This window comes from Takifugu flavidus, chromosome 16, assembly GCF_003711565.1.
Source record: "Takifugu flavidus isolate HTHZ2018 chromosome 16, ASM371156v2, whole genome shotgun sequence".
Classification (NCBI taxonomy): domain Eukaryota; kingdom Metazoa; phylum Chordata; class Actinopteri; order Tetraodontiformes; family Tetraodontidae; genus Takifugu; species Takifugu flavidus.
Window position 1 is genome coordinate 6,991,242 of NC_079535.1, and position 25,962 is coordinate 7,017,203.

Consider the following 25,962-nt stretch of genomic DNA (forward strand, 5'->3'; position numbering starts at 1 on the left):
TAATCCTTTTTTTAAAGGCAAAACTCCAGTTTAAGCCAAAGAAAACGAATCTCACACTTATTACAGTTCATATATTTCACAGTTACGCTACATGTCTTTGATTTTCTTGCTCTTTCCAAGCAGGTACTCAGTATTCTATGGTATCCCAGAGTATCACCATGACAATCTGCCTTTCGAATCTGTCCAAAATCATCTGTGTCTATAGCTGCAGCCAGTAGAGGAACAATCAGACTGCGTCAGATGCAAAATGATGATTCTAGAATAGAAAACTGTCTCTATGTTGCAGAATCTGTTATCTTTTAAGGCTTCAAATATGTTGTTAATTCATTACTCGGCCTCATTTTCATTGCTTTGTTCCTATAAAACCCGTGAACGTGGCACATACTGAGGACGTGGGTGATGTAATGATAGAGGCTTGTGCCGTATGATGGGACCATGAATGCACCGTGGCGTCTGGATATGATGCGTTTGCATGCTGCCTTTACTGTGAACGTGATGTCAGGACCACATATGCGTTAATGGCCAGGTGTTGCACGGTGGTAGATCTGATGTCGGTCGGAAGGAATGTTCTGCATTTAAACCCAACTGAATGTCCAGTTTATTGTACATACTGTACATGAGAAAATAAAGTTTCTTCTTTATCACAAAACTGGACAGTCTGCTCTGTAAAGATTTATGACATTTACTTTAGAAAACCCTCATATATCTGTAAGCAGGAACGGTTTACTGGACGGATCCCAGTTTGGCAGCAGGGTTTCTGCAGATTCACCAGTTCTCCTAAGCAGCTGCGTCTCTAAATTGTCGCTGTAGGCGCAGACTATCTACGGAAGTTGAGACAATCGCAAACACTTTGCTATTTATGTGTCTGCCTGCTTTCCTGTTGTGTGTCTTTAATGATACCGTAGTCATCATTTGGGCCACAAGAAGTCCCTTTCAGACACGCAAGCTAGCGCCACCTGCTGGCAGAAGACATCCATAGCAGCCGAATATGGCAAGGTGTATTATTTATATTATTTTAAAATGCACAATTTTATCAAAAACTTCCACATATTAACTTTTTGATTACATATATTTTGTTGGTATAATGTTCAAACAAAACACAGAAGAAAATACCGCAGCTGACATAACTGGCCGAACATCTTTGGTTTGGTTTTTTAAAAATGTGTCTTCTCAGTAGTTCTTTTTTTTTTTTTTTTTTTACCATAGATTAAGCGAAACAAAGACTTTTTGGATATGAGGTTTAATCACTTTGGATGGTTGCAAAAAAAAAGACACATGAAGCAACACACTCGCACATTCAGTTCACAGCTTTTTATTCTTATTCTCTTTTCTATTTCCCCATTTTCCCCAACACTGTGCATTAATTTTTTGGCCTTTGCAGCAATGTGGCACATTTTATTGTACTTTACAGTAAGTTTTAATTACACAAAACTTCCTGCAGCCTGACAAAATGAACAGTGAGCTTGTAAAAGTCACATATGGGGGAGAATCAAACCAGACTTGACAGAAAATGAACACTAGAGAATTTTTTTAAGCGACCAAATGAAAGTTGTTGCTTAAAATTGCATTAAACACATTAAGTAGAACTCACTCGCTACAATCTGCTTGCTAAGAATTACATAATCTCTTCAGATCACTGTCTTTAGAGCATTCCAATAGAATTTTTTATTAAAATCACCCTGATTTTAATGCAGTGATTTGGGGAAAGAAAACCTGTTGCATTTGTTTTCACCAAGGCTGAACTTCGTCCAAACTGTCCAGTCCTGTTGAGTGACCAGACCCTCCCATCACTTGTAAACAACCACGTGTTTCTCCCCTCAGGTCAAAGAATGACCTTGTGACCTTTGCTGACCTGTATGATGATGATTCTTCTCTACGGCTGTGCTGCCGCAAGAAAGGGACACCAGCTTCAGGTATCTGGCCAGTCAGGTGGACCGAACACTGTCCTTCTCTGTCCATGTCATCCCAGGACACCTTTCTTTTCTATGACACTGTTTTTAAACTGTGTTGTTAAACTGTGTTTTTAACTTTGTGTTTCTTTTATTATCGGTACATCTGTGAGCACTATGAAGGAAGAATGTTCCCTGTTTTAGTGAAACAGAACTGTCCAAGCAGTCATGTCTTTCATTTTGGTCAAACCGGGTGTTTCACACAGAAATGGACAATACGACTCATTTTAAATCCATCTCCATCTGGTTTATTAGACAGAAAAGCTGCGTTATATACTAATGACTGAGTAAAGACTCTGTGTGTGTGTGTGGGGGGGGGGGGGGGGGGGGGTGAGTGAGTGTTAGTGAGGGGAAGTGTGATAGAGGAAGGAAATGGTGGACCTGCAGCTGTGGTATTCTGCCTTTTCTACAGAATAATAATGCATATGTTAACGCATATTTGCAAACATCTGAGGGGTTACATTTGTAGAGCAATATCCTCTAAAAGGTTTAATTCGGTTTTTTAGTTGATTTTATCACCTTGGAGTTCCAAGACTGAGTGTCGACTCTGCAATTATAATAATGCACACATGACACGGACGCATTTTTGGCAACAGTCACTTGTTGTGAACAGTTATTACACACCCCAAATTCAAAGGTTTCCAGGCTGATCTGTCTATGGTCGGCCCTCCTTGTTTGGCATGGGATGTTTTGCTGAGGGCAAACCTTTGCTAATTCGCTGACCAAGTATCACTTATGACAAATTGCTGAGCCTACAAACAACAAATAGCAGAAGATCTCCGCCAATATAAAGAGCCCCAGAAGAAGAGCTGATGAAGAACGTTACGGACGGGCCCAACCATGATTCTCGCCATTGTCTCGGCTCTTTTTCTCATCTCCACCGGTAAGAAAGTCATCTTTTCTGACGCCCGTTGCTCACACCTTTTTCTGAGACGTGCTTTGTGTTGCTTTCAGGTTTTGCTCATGCCACCCCTAAATCTGCTCACCATGCTGAAGCTTTTCCGATGAGGTTGCCAGGTGTTGTGAGGGAGGTGACTGACCACCACTCAGGGGAGGTGAGAAACTGCCGCTCATATTTCTGCTGAAGTCTCACGCCAGTACTTTTGACCTCGGTGGAGAATCTTCCCTCCTTCCTTTGGGAGAGATCTTAACGGCACGAGGTGACTGTTGGCAGGTGTTGCGGGATGAGGCCTTCCCAGGCTCCTGCAAGGTTTGCAAGATGATCGTGACCAAAGTGATGAAGAGCCTGGGCAACGATCACTCAAGGGTAATGAATATCATTCACTTCAACACCTTTTCTGCAAATCCTTCACCGCTGACGTTCATCATTATATTTCCTTCGCATTCATTTAAAGGAGAAAATCGACAACCTGCTGAACCGGGTCTGCAATAAGACGGGACCTCTCAGATCTCTGTGTAACAAGGTCCTCTCACGCTTCAAAGACAAACTGGCGTCCGCTTTAGAACAGGGCGGACAACCCCGGGAAATTTGTGTCCGCTTAAAATTATGTAAGACAAAAAGAACCATTTACAAATAAAGGCCGTCTGTTCGAGGGAAAAGCTGACGCTGCATATGTGTCAGTTTGAAAATGCTCTGGAAGGTGTGAAAGGAAGTCGCTTCAAGCCTGGTTTCAGTTAAAAAATGTAACATCGCAACCGTCTCTCTGTGTGTGGCACATTAACAGCTAATTCTATGTCATGAAATTCATCTCTATGATTATTGCAGACGGCACTGTCGGGAACTTTATTCCATTTGGCATCCACAAGGATTTGACTTTTAGAGGGTTCATTGTTTCAAGTGATATCAGATGGTTGGATATTAACTTTTCAATAGGACTAAAGCACACAGCTGATGTTTGCCTGCGTAGCGTAAGACTGTGTATTTTGTCATGTGCAGAATTAATGGAAACTTTTAGAATGTAAGATTTTACAGCAAAAAAAAAACCCTGTGATTTTCATAAAATAAATCTAAAATAAATACAGCAAATCATTAAAAGCAGTGTTTGAATCATTGTTATGGAAACCAACAAAATGTGACAAAAGGTGTTTATTCATGACTGCATGACATGTTAGGGTGAGTATTGGAACTTTAAAGTAACGTGACATGATTTAATAGATGAATTATATATCTAGAATGTTACCCTCCTGTCCATACGTTGAGTTACATTGATGGGAATTTAAACAGAGAGGCTCTGTGATTTCCTGTAACTAGAACATGACGTTCTTAAGTGGTTCTGTGAAGAAGTGTGAAAACATTCCCCTCAACATGTTCATTCTTTGCAGCCACAGTGGTTGTGGTGTGAATTTCCATCTGTCTTGGACCCACCTCTTTGCTTCTGCTGCATATAAAAGGTTCTTCACTAACCTGAAAGGCACTCAGAGCTCCAGCAATGGCAACCTCCTCGATCCTGCTTCTGTGCATCCTGGTGACGTGTTCTGGTAGGCTGCAGCGGGGCTCTAACCTTTATCTTCCCCTCTAAATCCTAGTTCAAGTGACTATTTGTCTCCTTAGTTTGGACTGTCCAGGCAAGAAATTTAAAGGTCAGCACTGATGACGACGATGAAGACCAGGGCGAACTTGCCATAGAAGCTGGCAGGGTGCGTGCTTGCATTGATTTAAAGTTGTTGTTTACAAAGATAACCATTTGACTTTATTGAAGATCCCAGTCGAACCTGGTGCATACACAGGGACGCAGGGAGTGCTCAGATCCACACTGTTAATGTCAAACTGTATACGTGCACAAACATAGTGGGGTTTTCTCCTATTTGTGCTTTTGCCTGTAGCTTCCAGGTGTGTGCTGGGCGTGCAAGTGGGCTTTAAAAAAAGTGAAGAGAATCATCGGAAACAGCAGCAACTCAGAGGTAAAGTATTGTACACCAAAGGTGCCGAGAGGTGGAGGGTCCTGCTGGAAGGAGCAGCAGTGTGACTTCTTTTGTCCACTTTGCCAGGCCATCAAGGCAAAGCTGACGTCCATCTGCGACCAGATGGGCCTGTTAAAGTCTTTATGCCGCAAATTCGTGACAAATCACCTGGGGGTATTGATCGAAGAACTCACCACCAGCGATGACGTGAGAACCATCTGCGTCAACGTCAGGGCCTGCAAGTGAGTTCATCGCGCTCGGTTCGTGATGATGGAGCACTTTTATACGTCTAAGTACCTATAAACACTTGAGAGGGTCTCCAGTAACGCTACAGTCCACACCTCAGCCAAAAGAGGACAGATATCCTCACAATTGTGGTCCAACATTGACATTTCAGAGATGAGCAGGCACATGTGCAGGCAAACGTTTGATGTTTGGTTTTGGATAGGGGTTCTACTCTCATCACTTTTATCTCACCCCTGTTTTCTCGAACTGTTTTAGGCCAAAGGAGCTGGAGGAGCTCTTCCAGAGTGGTTTTTCCTCACAGTTAGAGATGAATGAGTACGCCTGAGGGGAGCACATGGGAAAGGATGTCTTCAACTTCCAAGAAAAAGAAAGATCTTTTCCCAGTTTTTTCTTCTTTTAAAAAAATATATATATTAGCAATCTGTGCCCATGTCTTGCACTTTGCTAGTGAACAATAAATGATCTTGAGCATTGAACCTTTGTGTGTGGAGCGTGTTCATATACTGGAGCTGATTCTGTGGCTTAAAACAACTGGACATAACACACCAGGCAGGTTTTTCTCCTCAGGAAATCTTTCCCATTTCCTAAAAATAGTCAGATAACTAGGAAATACAATCTTGCTGGTGACGATGATTCGCTTTTATATCTACTCAGACAGAAAAAAACAGAACCCCTAATGTGACAGGATGCTGTTGTCGTTACCACAAGAAAGTTTAAATTGGTCAGACTGGTTTGCCTACACGTCACAGGGAAGAGAAAATTACATGAATCTCATTTGAGGCAACTAAATCAACTGAGATCAAATTCAACCTTTTTGTACAAACAGTTCTGACTATTTATGTAAAGTTATAAGGAATTTAGACACGACCATTAATGTGTACTGTCATGATGACCCACCCAGTAGCTGTTTCGCCTACTCCTCCACATTCGGGTAAAGCATTTGGGGATGGGGGGTATAGGGGGGCACATAAAAGTCCCCTTTCTTTCTGACACTTTCTTCATTTCTTCCTCCAAAATTTGGACTCCTGTCCCACAATGATCTCTTCAAGGTCAAAGCATCCTTCTCTTCTTCCATCTAGTAGATTTCTTTCATTTTTGCCAACTATTGAACTTTTTTCTGGTCTTTCTCAGCTGTCATGTCGATTGTCTTCTTTCACCATGACTAGTGTTGGACCTTTATGTCATTTCTTTAGGCTTTTCCTATGGCAGACTCTAGCTGTTCAATAACGACCAGCATCGGTGGGATTAGGAACAGCGTGCTGTTGGAAATTGTGCCAACAGGATGCAGAGAATGGATTATGAGCCACAACTAGCACATATTAAACAAAGTATAAAATATATATTATCTCCATGCACCCGTTGGTAAAACAACAGAAGACAGAATTCTAGTCACTTTAATCATTTTTTAATGGAGCAAATAAATAAAAAAATACTGCACCATGATACAAACACATAAATTAGGGTTTACAGATAAAGGACAGATAGTCTATATACACAGGGTACATTGGAAGCATCACCTTTAAGACATCATAATCAGACATGTAGAGCTAATGGAAACATTTTGAAACGTCTGACCCCCCACAGTGTGTTGTGAGTCAGAATTCTCCCCCTCAGGAGGGGGCTGCGGCAGACAACAGCCATTTGCTGTTTTGATCGACGACGTTATGCGTGCTGCCGTTCCAGCTCTGCTTTAAAGCCTGCCGGTCCAGTTTGTTGAGCACCGTACTCACCTCTTCATTGGTGTGCAGGACAGTGAGCAGAAGGTCTTGCAGGGAGAGCAGAGCGCCCTCTTTCTGGAGGGAGAGGCGAGGCAGGAGGCCACACTTCTGGTAGTAACGCTGAGATGCCTGTTCACACAGCCAGGACACCGTGCACGAGTCGGCCTCACTGGGGCGAAAAATGAAGACACATTCACTGATAAGAAAAGGACTAAAAGGCACAAGCAGTAGCTTATCGAACACATTATTCAGATTAATAAAAGAGGCAACAACCAACCTTTGAGGAACAGGAATGAGGAACACATCTTCCTGAACTCTGACCCTCACTCTGATTGGCAGAGCAAGACACGAAGGCACGGCGGGAGGCTGACAGATATGAGATAAATGCACGTACTAGTGAAACAGCTGGAGGAGAGTAATACAATATATGTGCAGATTAGAACAAAACAGCATCACAGTGGGGTGCGTTACTTTCTTCACTCAACACTGTCTACAAACGTTGAGTCAAGTTGGTTAGGATTCTAATCTGTGATCAGCTCAGTTGCAAACTGAAAATGCGTTTAAAAATACTGCTTCAGCTATATTTAACTGGAGAAAAATGCTAAAATTAAATTGTGATAAAAAAAAATCTACAATTGGTGGATACAGGGCATTAAAATGGACTCAGGATCATTTCTCGTTTTCGAGCAGCTTCATTGAGCACGTATCAAGAAATGTGACAGAACTATGACAGATAGAATCAATGGGAAGTTTTCAGATTGTCTTATATATTCTATATAATGCTGTGTCAGGAGGCCTGAGATCTGAAACATCTGAGGTTGAATTTCTCACAAGTTGCGTTTGGTCTCATGACGTCCACCTCTGTAAAGATGGGGCTTTGTGGCCTGCTGACTTCACACCTTCCGAGTCTAACCATTCCATTATAAAATATATATTATCTCCATGCACCCGTTGGTAAAACAACAGAAGACAGAATTCTAGTCACTTTAATCATTTTTTAATGGAGCAAATCAAAAAAAAATACTGCACCATGATACAAACACATAAATTAGGGTTTAGGACAGATAGTCTATATACACAGGGTACATTGGAAGCATCACCTTTAAGACATCATAATCAGACATGTAGAGCTAATGGAAACATTTTGAAACGTCTGACCCACCACAGTGTGTTGTGAGTCAGAATTCTCCCCCTCAGGAGGGGGCTGCGGCAGACAACAGCCATTTGCTGTTTTGATCGACGACATTATGCGTGCTGCCGTTCCAGCTCTGCTTTAAAGCCTGCCGGTCCAGTTTGTTGAGCGCCTGAGAGCAAAGGCGCAGATCCTGGACCAGCTCTGATAAACCATCCAGAGCTCCAGTGTCCCAGGGGCCGGACACCTGACATCCTGTGACACAAACGGCTCATCAGCACCCACAGTCTGGCTTGCAAGCCCTGCATTTACCTGCTACTGCGTTCACATTACGATCACACTTCCTGTAGTAAAAAACTGTCTTTCCTCTATAAGTGTGTCTGTACCTTCAAGGTTTAGAAGGGTCAAAGGTCGAGATGCTTCCTTGAGGTGCGTCAGAATGTTCTGAAGTCCTGCTGATGTAACTTGAGGATTTCCTGATATGTTCAAGCTCACCAAAGTTGGACAAGATGGAAGGCACCTAAAGAAGAAATGGACTAGATTACGCCCAGAGTTCCCAGTATGTATCAAAGCAGGTACGCAGACACACACATACCTGGCCAAGGTGGCAACATTAGCATCTGTCAGCCTGTTAGCTGCCAGGCTCAGGTGGGTTAGAGAACACTTGTCCTGTTGAAAGACAGATTCTTAGTCTCTACTAAAATACAAACACGTTAAACCTCATAAACGTGTTCAACGCTAGATATGTTAAACCTCAGACTCAAACAGAACATTGGCGTGTAAACTTGTGAGAGTGCAGAGGTGAGGTGTTGCAATGGCAGGAAATCCACAAAACCCTGGCACACTGCTGACAGGTCAAGGTGTGTGAGACTGTGTAGCGGCAGAGTCTTCAAGACGAGCTCGAAGCCAGTGGAGCCCAGAGCATTATGGGACAAAGACACTGATCTGAGGAGACCTCTGCCTGAAAAATCAAACAGTGGTTCGTGATCCTGTTTTCAACGTGATCGATACATTTCATGAAGGTTAGAGGCTCAGCAATGCAGACAGTCACCTGCCAGGGCGCTGGCGAGCAGCAAGCGATGCTGCTGAAGGAATCGAGCGGTGAGTTGACAGGCCTGCAGCGACAGCTTCACCAGCACCGGGCAGCCCGACAGCAGGCAGGACAGGGCCTCGGACACTCCGTCGCCCAGCGGGTTCATGCTGAGGTTGAGCTCCTCCAAACACTGGAGGGAAAAGGAGGACGAGATTTCATGTGACCAACGTTGGATTACGTTTGAAAACTGGTTCCCAGCTGAGCTTTTTACCGGAAACGCCGATTGGCTCTGTCCCTGTAATGCGCCGACGGCCTTCTCCAGCCCTTCTGCTGTAATGCAACAGGCTGAAATGTCCAGCACCTGCAGACGGGGCATGGTGACGGTCGTGGAGACCAACTCGGGCAGAAGCTCGTCGTCAAGCCGGTTGCCTGAAAGACGCAGCTCGGTGAGGCTGGATTGAAGTTTCAGGGCGCGGAGGAGCGGCCTGAGGGAGGAGGGGCCCAGGCTGAGCCCACACGCAGACACAGAGGAGCTTCCGTGGACCTCACAGAGCCGGGTCACCTGCTTGTTTTCATCTGCAGGGAGATAAAGAGGTGATGCGTCCCTGCACAAGCTCTAATAGTGCGGCTGTTTGAAGTTCTGCGTGTGTTTGGTTCTCACCCACTGCCAGGCTTTGACAGGCTTTCTTGTAGCGTTCGGGGAGAGGAGGAAGATCCCAGGAACAAACTTCAGCCAGAACCTAAAAACATGGAAACGTCACTGTAATTCTCTCCCGGTAAATAACAAACAACGGCAGGGGTGCGGAGCACCGTACTCACCTCTTCATTGGTGTGCAGGACAGTGAGCAGAAGGTCTTGCAGGGAGAGCAGAGCGCCCTCTTTCTGGAGGGAGAGGCGAGGCAGGAGGCCACACTTCTGGTAGTAACGCTGAGATGCCTGTTCGCACAGCCAGGACACCGTGCACGAGTCGGCCTCACTGGGGCGAAAAATGAAGACACATTCACTGATAAGAAAAGGACTAAAAGGCACAAGCAGTAGCTTATCGAACACATTTTAATCTATTCAGATTAATAAAAGAGGCAACAACCAACCTTTGAGGAACAGGAATGAGGAACACATCTTCCTGAACTCTGACCCTCACTCTGATTGGCGGAGCAAGACACGAAGGCACGGCGGGAGGCTGACAGATATGAGATAAATGCACGTACTAGTGAAACAGCTGGAGGAGAGTAATACAATATATGTGCAGATTAGAATAAAACAGCATCACGGTGGGGTGCGTTACTTTCTTCACTCAACACTGTCTACAAACGTTGAGTCAAGTTGGTTAGGATTCTAATCTGTGATCAGCTCAGTTGCAAACTGAAAATGCGTTTAAAAATACTGCTTCAGCTATATTTAACTGGAGAAAAATGCTAAAATTAAATTGTGATAAAAAAAATCTACAATTGGTGGATACAGGGCATTAAAATGGAGTCAGGATCATTTCTCGTTTTCGAGCAGCTTCATTGAGCACGTATCAAGAAATGTGACAGAACTATGACAGATAGAATCAATGGGAAGTTTTCAGATTGTCTTATATATTCTATATAATGCTGTGTCAGGAGGCCTGAGATCTGAAACATCTGAGGTTGAATTTCTCACAAGTTGCGTTTGGTCTCATGACGTCCACCTCTGTAAAGATGGGGCTTTGTGGCCTGCTGACTTCACGCCTTCCGAGTCTAACCATTCCATTATAAAATATATATTATCTCCATGCACCCGTTGGTAAAACAACAGAAGACAGAATTCTAGTCACTTTAATCATTTTTTAATGGAGCAAATCAAAAAAAAATACTGCACCATGATACAAACACATAAATTAGGGTTTAGGACAGATAGTCTATATACACAGGGTACATTGGAAGCATCACCTTTAAGACATCATAATCAGACATGTAGAGCTAATGGAAACATTTTGAAACGTCTGACCCACCACAGTGTGTTGTGAGTCAGAATTCTCCCCCTCAGGAGGGGGCTGCGGCAGACAACAGCCATTTGCTGTTTTGATCGACGACGTTATGCGTGCTGCCGTTCCAGCTCTGCTTTAAAGCCTGCCGGTCCAGTTTGTTGAGCGCCTGAGAGCAAAGGCGCAGATCCTGGACCAGCTCTGATAAACCATCCAGAGCTCCAGTGTCCCAGGGGCCGGACACCTGACATCCTGTGACACAAACGGCTCATCAGCACCCACAGTCTGGCTTGCAAGCCCTGCATTTACCTGCTACTGCGTTCACATTACGATCACACTTCCTGTAGTAAAAAACTGTCTTTCCTCTATAAGTGTGTCTGTACCTTCAAGGTTTAGAAGGGTCAAAGGTCGAGATGCTTCCTTGAGGTGCGTCAGAATGTTCTGAAGTCCTGCTGATGTAACTTGAGGATTTCCTGATATGTTCAAGCTCACCAAAGTTGGACAAGATGGAAGGCACCTAAAGAAGAAATGGACTAGATTACGCCCAGAGTTCCCAGTATGTATCAAAGCAGGTACGCAGACACACACATACCTGGCCAAGGTGGCAACATTAGCATCTGTCAGCCCGTTAGCTGCCAGGCTCAGGTGGGTTAGAGAACACTTGTCCTGTTGAAAGACAGATTCTTAGTCTCTACTAAAATACAAACACGTTAAACCTCATAAACATGTTCAACGCTAGATATGTTAAACCTCAGACTCAAACGGAACATTGGCGTGTAAACCTGTGAGAGTGCAGAGGTGAGGTGTTGCAATGGCAGGAAATCCACAACACCCTGGCACACTGCTGACAGGTCAAGGTGTGTGAGACTGTGTAGCGGCAGAGTCTTCAAGACGAGCTCGAAGCCAGTGGAGCCCAGAGCATTATGGGACAAAGACACCGATCTGAGGAGACCTCTGCCTGAAAGGTCAAATCAAACAGTGGTTCGTGATCCTGTTTTCAACGTGATCGATACATTTCATGAAGGTTAGAGGCTCAGCAATGCAGACAGTCACCTGCCAGGGCGCTGGCGAGCAGCAAGCGATGCTGCTGAAGGAATCGAGCGGTGAGTTGACAGGCCTGCAGCGACAGCTTCACCAGCACCGGGCAGCCCGACAGCAGGCAGGACAGGGCCTCGGACACTCCGTCGCCCAGCGGGTTCATGCTGAGGTTGAGCTCCTCCAAACACTGGAGGGAAAAGGAGGACGAGATTTCATGTGACCAACGTTGGATTACGTTTGAAAACTGGTTCCCAGCTGAGCTTTTTACCGGAAACGCCGATTGGCTCTGTCCCTGTAATGCGCCGACGGCCTTCTCCAGCCCTTCTGCTGTAATGCAACAGGCTGAAATGTCCAGCACCTGCAGACGGGGCATGGTGACGGTCGTGGAGACCAACTCGGGCAGAAGCTCGTCGTCAAGCCGGTTGCCTGAAAGACGCAGCTCGGTGAGACTGGACTGAAGTTTCAGGGCGCGGAGGAGCGGCCTGAGGGAGGAGGGGCCCAGGCTGAGCCCACACGCAGACACAGAGGAGCTTCCGTGGACCTCACAGAGCCGGGTCACCTGCTTGTTTTCATCTGCAGGGAGATAAAGAGGTGATGCGTCCCTGCACAAGCTCTAATAGTGCGGCTGTTTGAAGTTCTGCGTGTGTTTGGTTCTCACCCACTGCCAGGCTTTGACAGGCTTTCTTGTAGCGTTCGGGGAGAGGAGGAAGATCCCAGGAACAAACTTCAGCCAGAACCTAAAAACATGGAAACGTCACTGTAATTCTCTCCTGGTAAATAACAAACAACGGCAGGGGTGCGGAGCACCGTACTCACCTCTTCATTAGTGTGCAGGACAGTGAGCAGAAGGTCTTGCGGGGAGAGCAGAGCGCCCTCTTTCTGGAGGGAGAGGCGAGGCAGGAGGCCACACTTCTGGTAGTAACGCTGAGATGCCTGTTCGCACAGCCAGGACACCGTGCACGAGTCGGCCTCACTGGGGCGAAAAATGAAGACACATTCACTGATAAGAAAAGGACTAAAAGGCACAAGCAGTAGCTTATCGAACACATTTTAATCTATTCAGATTAATAAAAGAGGCAACAACCAACCTTTGAGGAACAGGAATGAGGAACACATCTTCCTGAACTCTGACCCTCACTCTGATTGGCGGAGCAAGACACGAAGGCACGGCGGGAGGCTGACAGATATGAGATAAATGCACGTACTAGTGAAACAGCTGGAGGAGAGTAATACAATATATGTGCAGATTAGAACAAAACAGCATCACAGTGGGGTGCGTTACTTTCTTCACTCAACACTGTCTACAAACGTTGAGTCAAGTTGGTTAGGATTCTAATCTGTGATCAGCTCAGTTGCAAACTGAAAATGCGTTTAAAAATACTGCTTCAGCTATATTTAACTGGAGAAAAATGCTAAAATTAAATTGTGATAAAAAAAATCTACAATTGGTGGATACAGGGCATTAAAATGGACTCAGGATCATTTCTCGTTTTCGAGCAGCTTCATTGAGCACGTATCAAGAAATGTGACAGAACTATGACAGATAGAATCAATGGGAAGTTTTCAGATTGTCTTATATATTCTATATAATGCTGTGTCAGGAGGCCTGAGATCTGAAACATCTGAGGTTGAATTTCTCACAAGTTGCGTTTGGTCTCATGACGTCCACCTCTGTAAAGATGGGGCTTTGTGGCCTGCTGACTTCACGCCTTCCGAGTCTAACCATTCCATTATAAAATATATATTATCTCCATGCACCCGTTGGTAAAACAACAGAAGACAGAATTCTAGTCACTTTAATCATTTTTTAATGGAGCAAATCAAAAAAAAATACTGCACCATGATACAAACACATAAATTAGGGTTTAGGACAGATAGTCTATATACACAGGGTACATTGGAAGCATCACCTTTAAGACATCATAATCAGACATGTAGAGCTAATGGAAACATTTTGAAACGTCTGACCCACCACAGTGTGTTGTGAGTCAGAATTCTCCCCCTCAGGAGGGGGGGGGCTGCGGCAGACAACAGCCATTTGCTGTTTTGATCGACGACGTTATGCGTGCTGCCGTTCCAGCTCTGCTTTAAAGCCTGCCGGTCCAGTTTGTTGAGCGCCTGAGAGCAAAGGCGCAGATCCTGGACCAGCTCTGATAAACCATCCAGAGCTCCAGTGTCCCAGGGGCCGGACACCTGACATCCTGTGACACAAACGGCTCATCAGCACCCACAGTCTGGCTTGCAAGCCCTGCATTTACCTGCTACTGCGTTCACATTACGATCACACTTCCTGTAGTAAAAAACTGTCTTTCCTCTATAAGTGTGTCTGTACCTTCAAGGTTTAGAAGGGTCAAAGGTCGAGATGCTTCCTTGAGGTGCGTCAGAATGTTCTGAAGTCCTGCTGATGTAACTTGAGGATTTCCTGATATGTTCAAGCTCACCAAAGTTGGACAAGATGGAAGGCACCTAAAGAAGAAATGGACTAGATTACGCCCAGAGTTCCCAGTATGTATCAAAGCAGGTACGCAGACACACACATACCTGGCCAAGGTGGCAACATTAGCATCTGTCAGCCCGTTAGCTGCCAGGCTCAGGTGGGTTAGAGAACACTTGTCCTGTTGAAAGACAGATTCTTAGTCTCTACTAAAATACAAACACGTTAAACCTCATAAACATGTTCAACGCTAGATATGTTAAACCTCAGACTCAAACGGAACATTGGCGTGTAAACCTGTGAGAGTGCAGAGGTGAGGTGTTGCAATGGCAGGAAATCCACAAAACCCTGGCACACTGCTGACAGGTCAAGGTGTGTGAGACTGTGTAGGGGCAGAGTCTTCAAGACGAGCTCGAAGCCAGTGGAGCCCAGAGCATTATGGGACAAAGACACTGATCTGAGGAGACCTCTGCCTGAAAAATCAAACAGTGGTTCGTGATCCTGTTTTCAACGTGATCGATACATTTCATGAAGGTTAGAGGCTCAGCAATGCAGACAGTCACCTGCCAGGGCGCTGGCGAGCAGCAAGCGATGCTGCTGAAGGAATCGAGCGGTGAGTTGACAGGCCTGCAGCGACAGCTTCACCAGCACCGGGCAGCCCGACAGCAGGCAGGACAGGGCCTCGGACACTCCGTCGCCCAGCGGGTTCATGCTGAGGTTGAGCTCCTCCAAACACTGGAGGGAAAAGGAGGACGAGATTTCATGTGACCAACGTTGGATTACGTTTGAAAACTGGTTCCCAGCTGAGCTTTTTACCGGAAACGCCGATTGGCTCTGTCCCTGTAATGCGCCGACGGCCTTCTCCAGCCCTTCTGCTGTAATGCAACAGGCTGAAATGTCCAGCACCTGCAGACGGGGCATGGTGACGGTCGTGGAGACCAACTCGGGCAGAAGCTCGTCGTCAAGCCGGTTGCCTGAAAGACGCAGCTCGGTGAGGCTGGATTGAAGTTTCAGGGCGCGGAGGAGCGGCCTGAGGGAGGAGGGGCCCAGGCTGAGCCCACACGCAGACACAGAGGAGCTTCCGTGGACCTCACAGAGCCGGGTCACCTGCTTGTTTTCATCTGCAGGGAGATAAAGAGGTGATGCGTCCCTGCACAAGCTCTAATAGTGCGGCTGTTTGAAGTTCTGCGTGTGTTTGGTTCTCACCCACTGCCAGGCTTTGACAGGCTTTCTTGTAGCGTTCGGGGAGAGGAGGAAGATCCCAGGAACAAACTTCAGCCAGAACCTAAAAACATGGAAACGTCACTGTAATTCTCTCCTGGTAAATAACAAACAACGGCAGGGGTGCGGAGCACCGTACTCACCTCTTCATTGGTGTGCAGGACAGTGAGCAGAAGGTCTTGCGGGGAGAGCAGAGCGCCCTCTTTCTGGAGGGAGAGGCGAGGCAGGAGGCCACACTTCTGGTAGTAACGCTGAGATGCCTGTTCGCACAGCCAGGACACCGTGCACGAGTCGGCCTCACTGGGGCGAAAAATGAAGACACATTCACTGATAAGAAAAGGACTAAAAGGCACAAGCAGTAGCTTATCGAACACATTATTCAGATTAATAAAAGAGGCAACAACCAACCTTTGAGGAACAGGAATGAGGAACACATCTTCCTGAACTCTGACCCTCACTCTGATTGGCGGAGCAAGACACAAAGGCACGGCGGGAGGCTGACAGATATGAGATAAATGCACGTACTAGTGAAACAGCTGGAGGAGAGTAATACAATATATGTGCAGATTAGAATAAAACAGCATCACGGTGGGGTGCGTTACTTTCTTCACTCAACACTGTCTACAAACGTTGAGTCAAGTTGGTTAGGATTCTAATCTGTGATCAGCTCAGTTGCAAACTGAAAATGCGTTTAAAAATACTGCTTCAGCTATATTTAACTGGAGAAAAATGCTAAAATTAAATTGTGATAAAAAAAAAATCTACAATTGGTGGATACAGGGCATTAAAATGGACTCAGGATCATTTCTCGTTTTCGAGCAGCTTCGTTGAGCACGTATCAAGAAATGTGACAGAACTATGACAGATAGAATCAATGGGAAGTTTTCAGATTGTCTTATATATTCTATATAATGCTGTGTCAGGAGGCCTGAGATCTGAAACATCTGAGGTTGAATTTCTCACAAGTTGCGTTTGGTCTCATGACCTCTGTAAAGATGGGGCTTTGTGGCCTGCTGACTTCACACCTTCCGAGTCTAACCATTCCATTATAAAATATATATTATCTCCATGCACCCGTTGGTAAAACAACAGAAGACAGAATTCTAGTCACTTTAATCATTTTTTAATGGAGCAAATCAAAAAAAAATACTGCACCATGATACAAACACATAAATTAGGGTTTACAGATAAAGGACAGATAGTCTATATACACAGGGTACATTGGAAGCATCACCTTCAAGACATCATAATCAGACATGTAGAGCTAATGGAAACATTTTGAAACGTCTGACCCCCCACAGTGTGTTGTGAGTCAGAATTCTCCCCCTCAGGAGGGGGCTGCGGCAGACAACAGCCATTTGCTGTTTTGATCGACGATGTTATGCGTGCTGCCGTTCCAGCTCTGCTTTAAAGCCTGCCGGTCCAGTTTGTTGAGCGCCTGAGAGCAAAGGCGCAGATCCTGGACCAGCTCTGATAAACCATCCAGAGCTCCAGTGTCCCAGGGGCCGGACACCTGACATCCTGTGACACAAACGGCTCATCAGCACCCACAGTCTGGCTTGCAAGCCCTGCATTTACCTGCTACTGCGTTCACATTACGATCACACTTCCTGTAGTAAAAAACTGTCTTTCCTCTATAAGTGTGTCTGTACCTTCAAGGTTTAGAAGGGTCAAAGGTCGAGATGCTTCCTTGAGGTGCGTCAGAATGTTCTGAAGTCCTGCTGATGTAACTTGAGGATTTCCTGATATGTTCAAGCTCACCAAAGTTGGACAAGATGGAAGGCACCTAAAGAAGAAATGGACTAGATTACGCCCAGAGTTCCCAGTATGTATCAAAGCAGGTACGCAGACACACACATACCTGGCCAAGGTGGCAACATTAGCATCTGTCAGCCCGTTAGCTGCCAGGCTCAGGTGGGTTAGGGAACACTTGTCCTGTTGAAAGACAGATTCTTAGTCTCTACTAAAATACAAACACGTTAAACCTCATAAACATGTTCAACGCTAGATATGTTAAACCTCAGACTCAAACGGAACATTGGCGTGTAAACCTGTGAGAGTGCAGAGGTGAGGTGTTGCAATGGCAGGAAATCCACAAAACCCTGGCACACTGCTGACAGGTCAAGGTGTGTGAGACTGTGTAGGGGCAGAGTCTTCAAGACGAGCTCGAAGCCAGTGGAGCCCAGAGCATTATGGGACAAAGACACTGATCTGAGGAGACCTCTGCCTGAAAAATCAAACAGTGGTTCGTGATCCTGTTTTCAACGTGATCGATACATTTCATGAAGGTTAGAGGCTCAGCAATGCAGACAGTCACCTGCCAGGGCGCTGGCGAGCAGCAAGCGATGCTGCTGAAGGAATCGAGCGGTGAGTTGACAGGCCTGCAGCGACAGCTTCACCAGCACCGGGCAGCCCGACAGCAGGCAGGACAGGGCCTCGGACACTCCGTCGCCCAGCGGGTTCATGCTGAGGTTGAGCTCCTCCAAACACTGGAGGGAAAAGGAGGACGAGATTTCATGTGACCAACGTTGGATTACGTTTGAAAACTGGTTCCCAGCTGAGCTTTTTACCGGAAACGCCGATTGGCTCTGTCCCTGTAATGCGCCGACGGCCTTCTCCAGCCCTTCTGCTGTAATGCAACAGGCTGAAATGTCCAGCACCTGCAGACGGGGCATGGTGACGGTCGTGGAGACCAACTCGGGCAGAAGCTCGTCGTCAAGCCGGTTGCCTGAAAGACGCAGCTCGGTGAGGCTGGATTGAAGTTTCAGGGCGCGGAGGAGCGGCCTGAGGGAGGAGGGGCCCAGGCTGAGCCCACACGCAGACACAGAGGAGCTTCCGTGGACCTCACAGAGCCGGGTCACCTGCTTGTTTTCATCTGCAGGGAGATAAAGAGGTGATGCGTCCCTGCACAAGCTCTAATAGTGCGGCTGTTTGAAGTTCTGCGTGTGTTTGGTTCTCACCCACTGCCAGGCTTTGACAGGCTTTCTTGTAGCGTTCAGGGAGAGGAGGAAGATCCCAGGAACAAACTTCAGCCAGAACCTAAAAACATGGAAACGTCACTGTAATTCTCTCCTGGTAAATAACAAACAACGGCAGGGGTGCGGAGCACCGTACTCACCTCTTCATTGGTGTGCAGGACAGTGAGCAGAAGGTCTTGCGGGGAGAGCAGAGCGCCCTCTTTCTGGAGGGAGAGGCGAGGCAGGAGGCCACACTTCTGGTAGTAACGCTGAGATGCCTGTTCGCACAGCCAGGACACCGTGCACGAGTCGGCCTCACTGGGGCGAAAAATGAAGACACATTCACTGATAAGAAAAGGACTAAAAGGCACAAGCAGTAGCTTATCGAACACATTATTCAGATTAATAAAAGAGGCAACAACCAACCTTTGAGGAACAGGAATGAGGAACACATCTTCCTGAACTCTGACCCTCACTCTGATTGGCGGAGCAAGACACGAAGGCACGGCGGGAGGCTGACAGATATGAGATAAATGCACGTACTAGTGAAACAGCTGGAGGAGAGTAATACAATATATGTGCAGATTAGAATAAAACAGCATCACGGTGGGGTGCGTTACTTTCTTCACTCAACACTGTCTACAAACGTTGAGTCAAGTTGGTTAGGATTCTAATCTGTGATCAGCTCAGTTGCAAACTGAAAATGTGTTTAAAAATACTGCTTCAGCTATATTTAACTGGAGAAAAATGCTAAAATTAAATTGTGATAAAAAAAAAAATCTACAATTGGTGGATACAGGGCATTAAAATGGACTCAGGATCATTTCTCGTTTTCGAGCAGCTTCATTGAGCACGTATCAAGAAATGTGACAGAACTATGACAGATAGAATCAATGGGAAGTTTTCAGATTGTCTTATATATTCTATATAATGCTGTGTCAGGAGGCCTGAGATCTGAAACATCTGAGGTTGAATTTCTCACTTGAGCACGTATTTGTGGTGAAGTTGCGTTCGGTCTCATGACGTCCACCTCTGTAAAGATGGGGCTTTGTGGTCTGCTGACTTCACGCCTTCCGAGTCGAACCATTCCCGGTATCTGAGTCATTTTGACTTGGTGAGGCTTCACAGAGTTGTTCTTTTGCACAGAGAGACCCCTGCTGGACAAAGAAGTACCTGCAGTACACAGAGAGCGTAAGTACACTAAGACGTTGGACGTATTGGCATAATGAAGAACTCAAATAGAAGCCTGATTACCTCTGGGGACAAAGTCTGAGTGGATGCTCCTGTTTTGACTCCTTGCTGCTGAAGATGAAACAAGGTCCTCCCCTCTCATTTCATTCTGGTCCATACGGATCCTCCTCTTTTTCTTTGGCTGGATTTCTTCCAAATCATCCTCCAGCCAGTCGTCAGCCACGTACTCGTCCTCGGGCACCAGGGCTGAGGTGTTGTTGGATGACAAAGAGGGCGTGCTGGAGAACTGAGGCTGTGTCGGACCCTGAAGTCGAGTTTTGGCGCTTCCCAAGCTTCGGATGGCACTTTGGTACTCCTCTCTTGCAAAGACCGAAGCCACAGAAGGCTCCCTGGTATTTTCTCGAACTGAGCTGGGGGCAGAGCTGGCGTCCGCGTTTGGAGGCAACTCCTTCTGACTGGTTGCGGAGAAACTTTTTCTCGGCCGCACAGGGCGGAGAGGACTGACCGAGCGGCCAGAGTCACTTGAATCAGAGGAACTGCTGTCCTACAAGATTAAAAAAAAACACCTAAATAATCTTTGTTTTTACACCTACTAGAGTTAGAGGATGATTCAAAGACTAAAGAAAACTGAATCATTTGAAAAAAAATTGAATTCAACAACTTATCGATCTTTTTTTTTACCCCATACAGGACAGCGCTCTCTGTTCCTCTCGGTCTGTGCCGCTGCGTGGAGCCATTGTTCTGCCACCGTTTGGGACTGGCAGGTGCTGGAACTACCTCCGACATATTCTGCAGCCTGGCTTGGCTCGACGTTCCGTCCCCTCCAGAGGCCGACAGCGGCTCAGAGTTCTCAGCGTCAAACAGCTGACTGTCCTGCAGTGCGTCAAACGGCGTAACTGGAGCCGGGGCAGCAGACACTGTGACAAAGATATGAAAATACAGGCTCAAGAGCAAACTGAGGCTAAAGTAGCGTGATGCTGCAACAGCCTCACCTCCCCCGGCGAGAGCCTTCCTCAGCAGACTCTCTGTGGTGATGCAGGCCTGTCTGGCCTCCTGGTCCAGCTCTCTCCTGTACGTTCGCTGCCACTGATGAAGAGTGTCTAAGGCAGTGTAGCCCTGGGATTGAAAATAAAACAGTTATTTGTTTCTTCAGGTAGGAAGCAATTGTTCATCCCGCGTTTTTATGGAATTAAATAATCATGGTGGGAAAGAGGTGTAACACGCACCTTGGAGTTACGCAGGGTGACGGAAGCGCCGCGTTCCACTAAGATTTGGGCAACTTTAAAATTTCCACAAGAGAGGGCATCGTGGAGGGGGGTCACTCCCTCACACAAGGGACCGCCGGTATCATTGATGTTGGCGCCGTGATCCAGCAGAACAGCTACTATATCTGGAGGACGATGCAATAAAACAATGCCATATTTATTCATATCCTATGACGCCAGCTTTTAAAGCGAGGAAGAGTGGAAGTAGTCGGTTACCATAGTGACCATGGTTGCTGGCCTCATGAAGAGGAGTCCAGCCACAGTAATCTCTGGGGTTTACAGGATGACCCTGACAGAGACATCATTAAAACAATTCCCATCATTTTCTTAAAATAAAGTAATAAAACAGAAACGGCCTGAACGTGACTAACACAATCGTGGTTAGCTCACCTGCTCTACCAGGTACTGGACCTGCTTCAGGTTTCCATCGATACACGCTCGATGCAGAGACGTCTCGCCCTTCTCGTTCCTTTTGTTCCACTAAAGTAAGAAAAGGCCATAAATGATGGACGTTGTCAAAGGAAAGATTCCAAGGGAAGACTAACAAATGACTCACCCTCCCCGTCTTCCTCCGTCCTGTCACCATCTTATCATAACCCTCCAAATCATCGTCTAGAAACCATGTAGGGAAACACAAAATGAAGCCAAAATTGCATTCTTGATAGCGGAGTGGCCGAATATAATATACCAGATTCCGAGAGGATGACATCGCTGTCGTCCAGCGGTTCACTGTTGTCCATCTCCTCTTCATCGTCCTCGCCGTCACTCCCATCTGGGTTCCAGCCCTCCGCGGCGCACAGCTCCTGCAGTTTGGCCTCCGTGTCTCCAGACACACTCGGACCACGTCGTCTCTGGAACGCCAGCCAGTTCCTCAGCGCGCGTTTCTGCATGAGGGAAATTTGGATCAGAGCCTGGGCCGTTTCACCGAGCGCGGTCGTCTTTCACCGACACACACCTGCAGCCGGGCCTGTCCGGACTTCTGAGCACAGTTTGAGGCTTTACTGAAGCTGCTGTGGACATCCTCAAAGGGAAAGCCGCCCTCCTCCTGAGCTGCCGCCACGTTCAGCCAGGTGCTGCACTCCTGATACAACCGACAGCCCGTCAGACTTGACGACGCATTGTCGCATAAATAGCGCGTGCGATGCTGGGTAACATTACCTCAGCGGGGCTGCCCTGTCGTAATGCCAGCTCCCGTTTGTAGTGATCCACTGCTCTGCTGTGCTGCATCAGGTCCGTGTAGGTGGCGGCCAAGGAAACGTGAATGACAGCCAGCTCCCTGGCCGGCTTTCCCAAAGCCTCAGCTCCCTTCAGCTGCAGCACACACACAATCAAGTCCAGCAAACTGAGCGCACAAAAGACATTTGGCTGCACGGACGCGCAGAAATTGGATGTTGCGAATAGTGATGTCAGGATGTTTTGTTTTTTGTTTTTTTTGGGGGGGGGGGTGGTCACATCGCAGTGGGATTACCATATCTGGGTTGGCAGAGATCAAAAACATGATTAGTTTCGGGTCAGGACAACTGCCATTTATATTACAAATGTGTCTGGACAAGAACATGGAGGAAAGTACAGCAGGAATTAAAGACGGGTCTTTTATGTTCTGACACAGGGACAACGCAGGTCATTTGTCAGCACATTGTCCATGTTTTTTTTTTGAATGTGCATGTATAGACTAGGCCTTACCTGAGCCTGATATGCATCCAGAGCTTTGCTGTAGCAGCCGACTTTACAGTAAAGATCCCCGAGCTGCTCTGCCAGCCCCACGGCCTGATGGGAGCTGAGCCCTGTGGCCTGATCATCCCCAAACTCTTCTTCTAATTTACAGCCACGATCCGCTAAAAAACCAACAGTCAAGTGTAAAATTAATACAAATATTAAGTAAACCTAATTGAAATATTTGACTCTAGACAAAGAGAACTAGTTTACCATATTTGAAGGCTTTTTTCACTGACTGCCTGTCCACAGTCTGCTGAGAACCCAACAATAGAGCCTTTTTCAGAGAACGTCTCGCTGCGACAAAGTCCCCCAGAGACAGCTGAACCTGCAGACGCACAACACGTAGGCACATGAAGCAACAAAATAAAACAAACTGATCGTAAAGCACTTTTGGCTCAGAGGTTTAGAGGGCGATGGCTTACCTTGCCAATGCAATGGAAGCACTCGCTCTCACCAAACTTGTCCTTCATCTTCCTCGCACACTCTTTGGCCTGTTCCAGGCAACGCACGGCATTGGACTTCTGACCGTTCCGGTAGAAGATGTTGCCCAGGTTAAAGTTTGCACGGAAGAGATCCTCCAGCAGCTGACTCTTCCTTTCAAAGGAAGGGAGAAATCACCATTGACTTTCTGAAAGCCTGCTGCCTTCAGGAACGCGCCAAACCTCCTTACTCAGCAATAAAGACGCTCCGTCGGATGAACTCGCTGCAGCGTTTGGGCTCCCCAAGATGGTCACAGACCAAGCCGAGATTTAAAAACAGACGAGCCTTCATCTCACTGATTTCTCGCACCGACATAGTCGCTGTGTTTACAAAAGGAAAAATGACCCATGTCCATGTGTAAGTCACAAACATTATAAAGTTACACAGCCACTGAGGTAACAATTAATCTGACCTTCTAGGCAGTCGTCCACAATGGCCAGACTCTTCCTGAAGGCATCCTCGGCTTGCTCCAAACTGCTCCTGGATTGGTCCGACTCATAACGGAACAGGTAGGTCCGACCAATAGTGGCGAGGGCCCTTTGCTCCTCAGCGTGGTCTCTGACAGAGCGAGCGAGGTCAAGGTGACAGCGCTGGTGCTGAAGAGGAAGAAACACCTCTAAGCCACACACCTAATAAAAATGTTTGTATTCCCAATTACTTCAACTGACTTTCAAAGCAGCCTTAAAGTTGCCCATCTCGGCGTAGCACTCGCCGATCTTGCGATTAGCCACAGCGCGGCCAATGACATCGTTGAGCGCCTCGGAGAGCACCAACTCTTGTCTGTGCTCTGAAATAGCAGCCTCATAATCACCTGGTAAACACAGGAAGCACACCAGGCTTAAAATATTATCCTCATTATGATTATCATATAATACCTGGATTGGTGCATAGTGCAAGTGCAGAGTTCTGCTGGTTCCAAAAGGCTCAAGAATAATATTACTTTGGTTCTGAATTTATATCAGGTACATGCACGCAAATTTCCCCTTAGTGTGTAACATTTCAAATGCAGATACGTCACCTTTATGAGTTATTCCTGCCAATTTGCGACCGCTGTGCTTATTGCCAAGATAAATAATAATGAAAACAATCGACATGAGACACTTACCACTTTTGGAGAAGAGCTCTCCCAGCTGGTTGCAGATGTTGGCCTCCTCCTTCAAGTTGCTGCAGTTCTGCGCCTTGCTCTTTGCTTTCTGGAGCTCTGCGGGCCGATCACGTCACGAAGGCATGCACAGAAACCACATATGCAACAGAACCAACGCCGAACGACCTTTAAAATGGTGTTCCTGTATCAATACTTACGTTTGATTTCCCGCGTAGAGCTCATGATAGCTCGGTGCTAGCCAGCGGCTAACGCGACGCTTCAGCTGGGGGAGAACGACGCGGCAGCGCGCTGGACAACGACTACAACGACTGGAAGCACACCAAGCGAACTAAAATGGTGTCTCACTTCATTTCACTGAGTCGGCCCTTCGCCAAACCATCAGTATCGATCCGATCGCGTTTAATTGTTTATTGAGAGTCAGCACATCTCTCGTAGTTCCTCTGTCAACTTTGCAAAGTCGCGCCAGACGGTGACGCAGACCAATAGCCTGACCTTACCGAGGTAATTGCGCCCTCTATATTTGTCTGTCAGGCAAGAGTTGCAGTTATTGTTCTACCTCGGTTCTGGGCTGACTGTAAAGATCGCCTATTCAAATTAGCCATCAATTTAAAAATGTTAAATTCATGTTGCTTTAAAACAACGAAATTGTGTGAAGACTTTTCTTCTGACCGTATGCAGCCAAGTTATGGCGTTGGCTGTAAGCCTGGCAGTCCAAAATTACGGGTTTAATTAAAAATGTTAAAAGAAAATCCCTGGCTGAACTAAATAAATAAAGAATGAAATAGAGATCTTGATTTTTATTAGTAAAATAATCTACTAATCTGAACATGAAGTTAGTGGATTGAATATTAAAATATAACTGATTTCAATGTCAACTGGTTTCCAGTTAAATAATCCACAATTATCCAGACATAGTCAGCCTACCAATGTCCAGTGGTCATGCTTAAATCTAATCACCTAGTCTTGTGCAGAACAGAATGTAACAACAGGAAATCATTTTTACTGTATTTTATATCAAAAGACGGATATTAAAGACACTTCAGCATCTAATCTGCATCATAATTTACTGTCTCATCAGTTGGAAGAAAAACACTTAACATTGAAGTTGGAATGCTGCAATACAGCAATCAGTAGCATATTACATCTGTAAAATATGCAGATACATTCAATATTCAATATTACAAATTTGAATTAATCACTGGCAATGGAGTTCTGAGGTTTTTTTTTTACAAACTAAAAGCATGAATAGAGAGCTGGAGCAGGTCCAGTCTGTGAAGGCCCATGCCTCCCAACATCAAAAACCTTAGATCCTATTACATCATGTCTCCACATTCTAAGTTCCTTTGGAGGTTTTCCTCAGATGTTCAAGTGCAGATGGACCAGAGAAATCTTGAAGTCAGACTGAACTGCATGTTAGTGTGACAGTACACTCCTACAAATGGAAACTTTAAAATATAATTAGATTCCATCATCTGCACCTCTTACCCCCCCCCCCCCCCCCCCCCATAAATCAAAAACAATGGATCTTAAAAGATTTTGTGTGTTTATTAACACATATTCTACACCCAGGTCAGTCTTATTATTGCCGTTTCCTAGCTTATTAGCTCTTTCTTTCTCCTAGTCAGCACGATTAGGTTTAACAGGAGAAAAATAATTTAAAAAAACAT

General features: G+C 46.1%; 6 protein-coding genes and 1 long non-coding RNA gene across 8 annotated transcripts in view; 3 read left to right on the top strand and 4 right to left on the bottom strand.

Annotated features, from left to right (window-relative positions):
• The window catches only part of stac (SH3 and cysteine rich domain), a 15,142-nt gene extending 14,493 nt beyond the window's left edge, over nucleotides 1-649 (top strand). For both annotated transcript variants that reach the window (XM_057011916.1, XM_057011915.1), the window contains one exon: nucleotides 1-649. This exon is cut by the window's left edge and continues 283 nt beyond it. The gene's annotated coding sequence lies outside the window, so the exon portion shown is untranslated.
• A 1,968-nt stretch (nucleotides 650-2,617) lies between these two features.
• On the top strand, nucleotides 2,618-3,936 carry LOC130513232 (antimicrobial peptide NK-lysin-like). Its single transcript, XM_057011933.1, has 4 exons — nucleotides 2,618-2,832; nucleotides 2,904-3,004; nucleotides 3,124-3,216; nucleotides 3,305-3,936. Exons 1-4 carry the CDS (start codon nucleotides 2,790-2,792, stop codon nucleotides 3,485-3,487), a joined length of 420 nt encoding a protein of 139 aa, XP_056867913.1. The 5' UTR covers nucleotides 2,618-2,789; the 3' UTR covers nucleotides 3,488-3,936.
• Nucleotides 3,937-4,254: 318 nt separating this feature from the next.
• LOC130513229 (antimicrobial peptide NK-lysin-like) lies at nucleotides 4,255-5,533 on the top strand. Its single transcript, XM_057011931.1, has 5 exons — nucleotides 4,255-4,388; nucleotides 4,462-4,547; nucleotides 4,734-4,811; nucleotides 4,899-5,053; nucleotides 5,313-5,533. The coding sequence occupies exons 1-5, from the start codon at nucleotides 4,340-4,342 to the stop codon at nucleotides 5,380-5,382; spliced, it is 438 nt and encodes a 145-aa protein (XP_056867911.1). The 5' UTR covers nucleotides 4,255-4,339; the 3' UTR covers nucleotides 5,383-5,533.
• Nucleotides 5,534-6,440: 907 nt separating this feature from the next.
• LOC130513238 (uncharacterized) lies at nucleotides 6,441-7,574 on the bottom strand. The gene is made up of 2 exons (XR_008946652.1): nucleotides 7,053-7,574; nucleotides 6,441-6,944 (listed from the first exon to the last, which is right to left on the bottom strand). It is a non-coding gene; the product is annotated as an uncharacterized LOC130513238 (long non-coding RNA).
• Nucleotides 7,575-7,806: 232 nt separating this feature from the next.
• Nucleotides 7,807-10,877, bottom strand: LOC130513029 (tonsoku-like protein). Its single transcript, XM_057011569.1, has 10 exons — nucleotides 10,854-10,877; nucleotides 10,032-10,147; nucleotides 9,760-9,916; nucleotides 9,602-9,680; nucleotides 9,212-9,516; nucleotides 8,959-9,130; nucleotides 8,693-8,868; nucleotides 8,503-8,576; nucleotides 8,294-8,427; nucleotides 7,807-8,162 (listed from the first exon to the last, which is right to left on the bottom strand). Exons 1-10 carry the CDS (start codon nucleotides 10,875-10,877, stop codon nucleotides 7,969-7,971), a joined length of 1,431 nt encoding a protein of 476 aa, XP_056867549.1. The 3' UTR covers nucleotides 7,807-7,968.
• LOC130513030 (uncharacterized) lies at nucleotides 10,794-16,839 on the bottom strand. The gene is made up of 19 exons (XM_057011570.1): nucleotides 16,816-16,839; nucleotides 15,990-16,078; nucleotides 15,725-15,881; nucleotides 15,567-15,645; nucleotides 15,177-15,481; nucleotides 14,924-15,095; nucleotides 14,658-14,833; nucleotides 14,468-14,541; nucleotides 14,259-14,392; nucleotides 13,895-14,127; nucleotides 13,015-13,130; nucleotides 12,743-12,899; nucleotides 12,585-12,663; nucleotides 12,195-12,499; nucleotides 11,942-12,113; nucleotides 11,671-11,846; nucleotides 11,481-11,554; nucleotides 11,272-11,405; nucleotides 10,794-11,140 (listed from the first exon to the last, which is right to left on the bottom strand). Exons 1-19 carry the CDS (start codon nucleotides 16,837-16,839, stop codon nucleotides 10,947-10,949), a joined length of 2,850 nt encoding a protein of 949 aa, XP_056867550.1. The 3' UTR covers nucleotides 10,794-10,946.
• Nucleotides 16,683-24,774, bottom strand: tonsl (tonsoku-like, DNA repair protein). Its single transcript, XM_057011889.1, has 28 exons — nucleotides 24,493-24,774; nucleotides 24,296-24,391; nucleotides 23,859-24,001; nucleotides 23,603-23,786; nucleotides 23,381-23,510; nucleotides 23,133-23,304; nucleotides 22,921-23,035; nucleotides 22,678-22,829; nucleotides 22,153-22,305; nucleotides 21,950-22,075; nucleotides 21,683-21,878; nucleotides 21,551-21,606; nucleotides 21,385-21,474; nucleotides 21,211-21,283; nucleotides 20,956-21,119; nucleotides 20,722-20,845; nucleotides 20,411-20,646; nucleotides 19,793-20,273; nucleotides 19,521-19,711; nucleotides 18,965-19,053; nucleotides 18,700-18,856; nucleotides 18,542-18,620; nucleotides 18,152-18,456; nucleotides 17,899-18,070; nucleotides 17,633-17,808; nucleotides 17,443-17,516; nucleotides 17,234-17,367; nucleotides 16,683-17,102 (listed from the first exon to the last, which is right to left on the bottom strand). The coding sequence occupies exons 1-28, from the start codon at nucleotides 24,515-24,517 to the stop codon at nucleotides 16,909-16,911; spliced, it is 4,287 nt and encodes a 1,428-aa protein (XP_056867869.1). The 5' UTR covers nucleotides 24,518-24,774; the 3' UTR covers nucleotides 16,683-16,908.
• Nucleotides 24,775-25,962: the final 1,188 nt, after the last annotated feature.

Excerpts from the sequence above, each read along its gene's own strand:
- tonsl (XM_057011889.1), bottom strand. The coding sequence starts at position 24,517 with ATGAGCTCTACGCGGGAAATCAAAC. Across the intron at positions 24,002-24,295 it reads AGAGCTCTTCTCCAAAAGTG|GTGATTATGAGGCTGCTATT; the intron begins GTAAGTGTCTCA and ends TGTGTTTACCAG. Across the intron at positions 17,103-17,233 it reads GACCCTTCTAAACCTTGAAG|GATGTCAGGTGTCCGGCCCC; the intron begins GTACAGACACAC and ends TTTGTGTCACAG.
- LOC130513030 (XM_057011570.1), bottom strand. The coding sequence starts at position 16,839 with ATGTCTGATTATGATGTCTTGAAG. Across the intron at positions 14,393-14,467 it reads AATGTTGCCACCTTGGCCAG|GTGCCTTCCATCTTGTCCAA; the intron begins GTATGTGTGTGT and ends TTTCTTCTTTAG. Across the intron at positions 11,847-11,941 it reads GCTCGCCAGCGCCCTGGCAG|GCAGAGGTCTCCTCAGATCG; the intron begins GTGACTGTCTGC and ends TTGACCTTTCAG.
- LOC130513229 (XM_057011931.1), top strand. The coding sequence starts at position 4,340 with ATGGCAACCTCCTCGATCCTGCTTCTGTGCATCCTGGTGACGTGTTCT. Across the intron at positions 4,389-4,461 it reads CATCCTGGTGACGTGTTCTG|TTTGGACTGTCCAGGCAAGA; the intron begins GTAGGCTGCAGC and ends TTGTCTCCTTAG. Across the intron at positions 4,548-4,733 it reads TTGCCATAGAAGCTGGCAGG|CTTCCAGGTGTGTGCTGGGC; the intron begins GTGCGTGCTTGC and ends TTTTGCCTGTAG.
- LOC130513232 (XM_057011933.1), top strand. The coding sequence starts at position 2,790 with ATGATTCTCGCCATTGTCTCGGCTCTTTTTCTCATCTCCACCG. Across the intron at positions 2,833-2,903 it reads TCTTTTTCTCATCTCCACCG|GTTTTGCTCATGCCACCCCT; the intron begins GTAAGAAAGTCA and ends TGTTGCTTTCAG. Across the intron at positions 3,005-3,123 it reads CTGACCACCACTCAGGGGAG|GTGTTGCGGGATGAGGCCTT; the intron begins GTGAGAAACTGC and ends GACTGTTGGCAG.
- LOC130513029 (XM_057011569.1), bottom strand. The coding sequence starts at position 10,877 with ATGTCTGATTATGATGTCTTAAAG. Across the intron at positions 9,131-9,211 it reads AGAGCCAATCGGCGTTTCCG|TGTTTGGAGGAGCTCAACCT; the intron begins GTAAAAAGCTCA and ends TTTTCCCTCCAG. Across the intron at positions 8,428-8,502 it reads AATGTTGCCACCTTGGCCAG|GTGCCTTCCATCTTGTCCAA; the intron begins GTATGTGTGTGT and ends TTTCTTCTTTAG.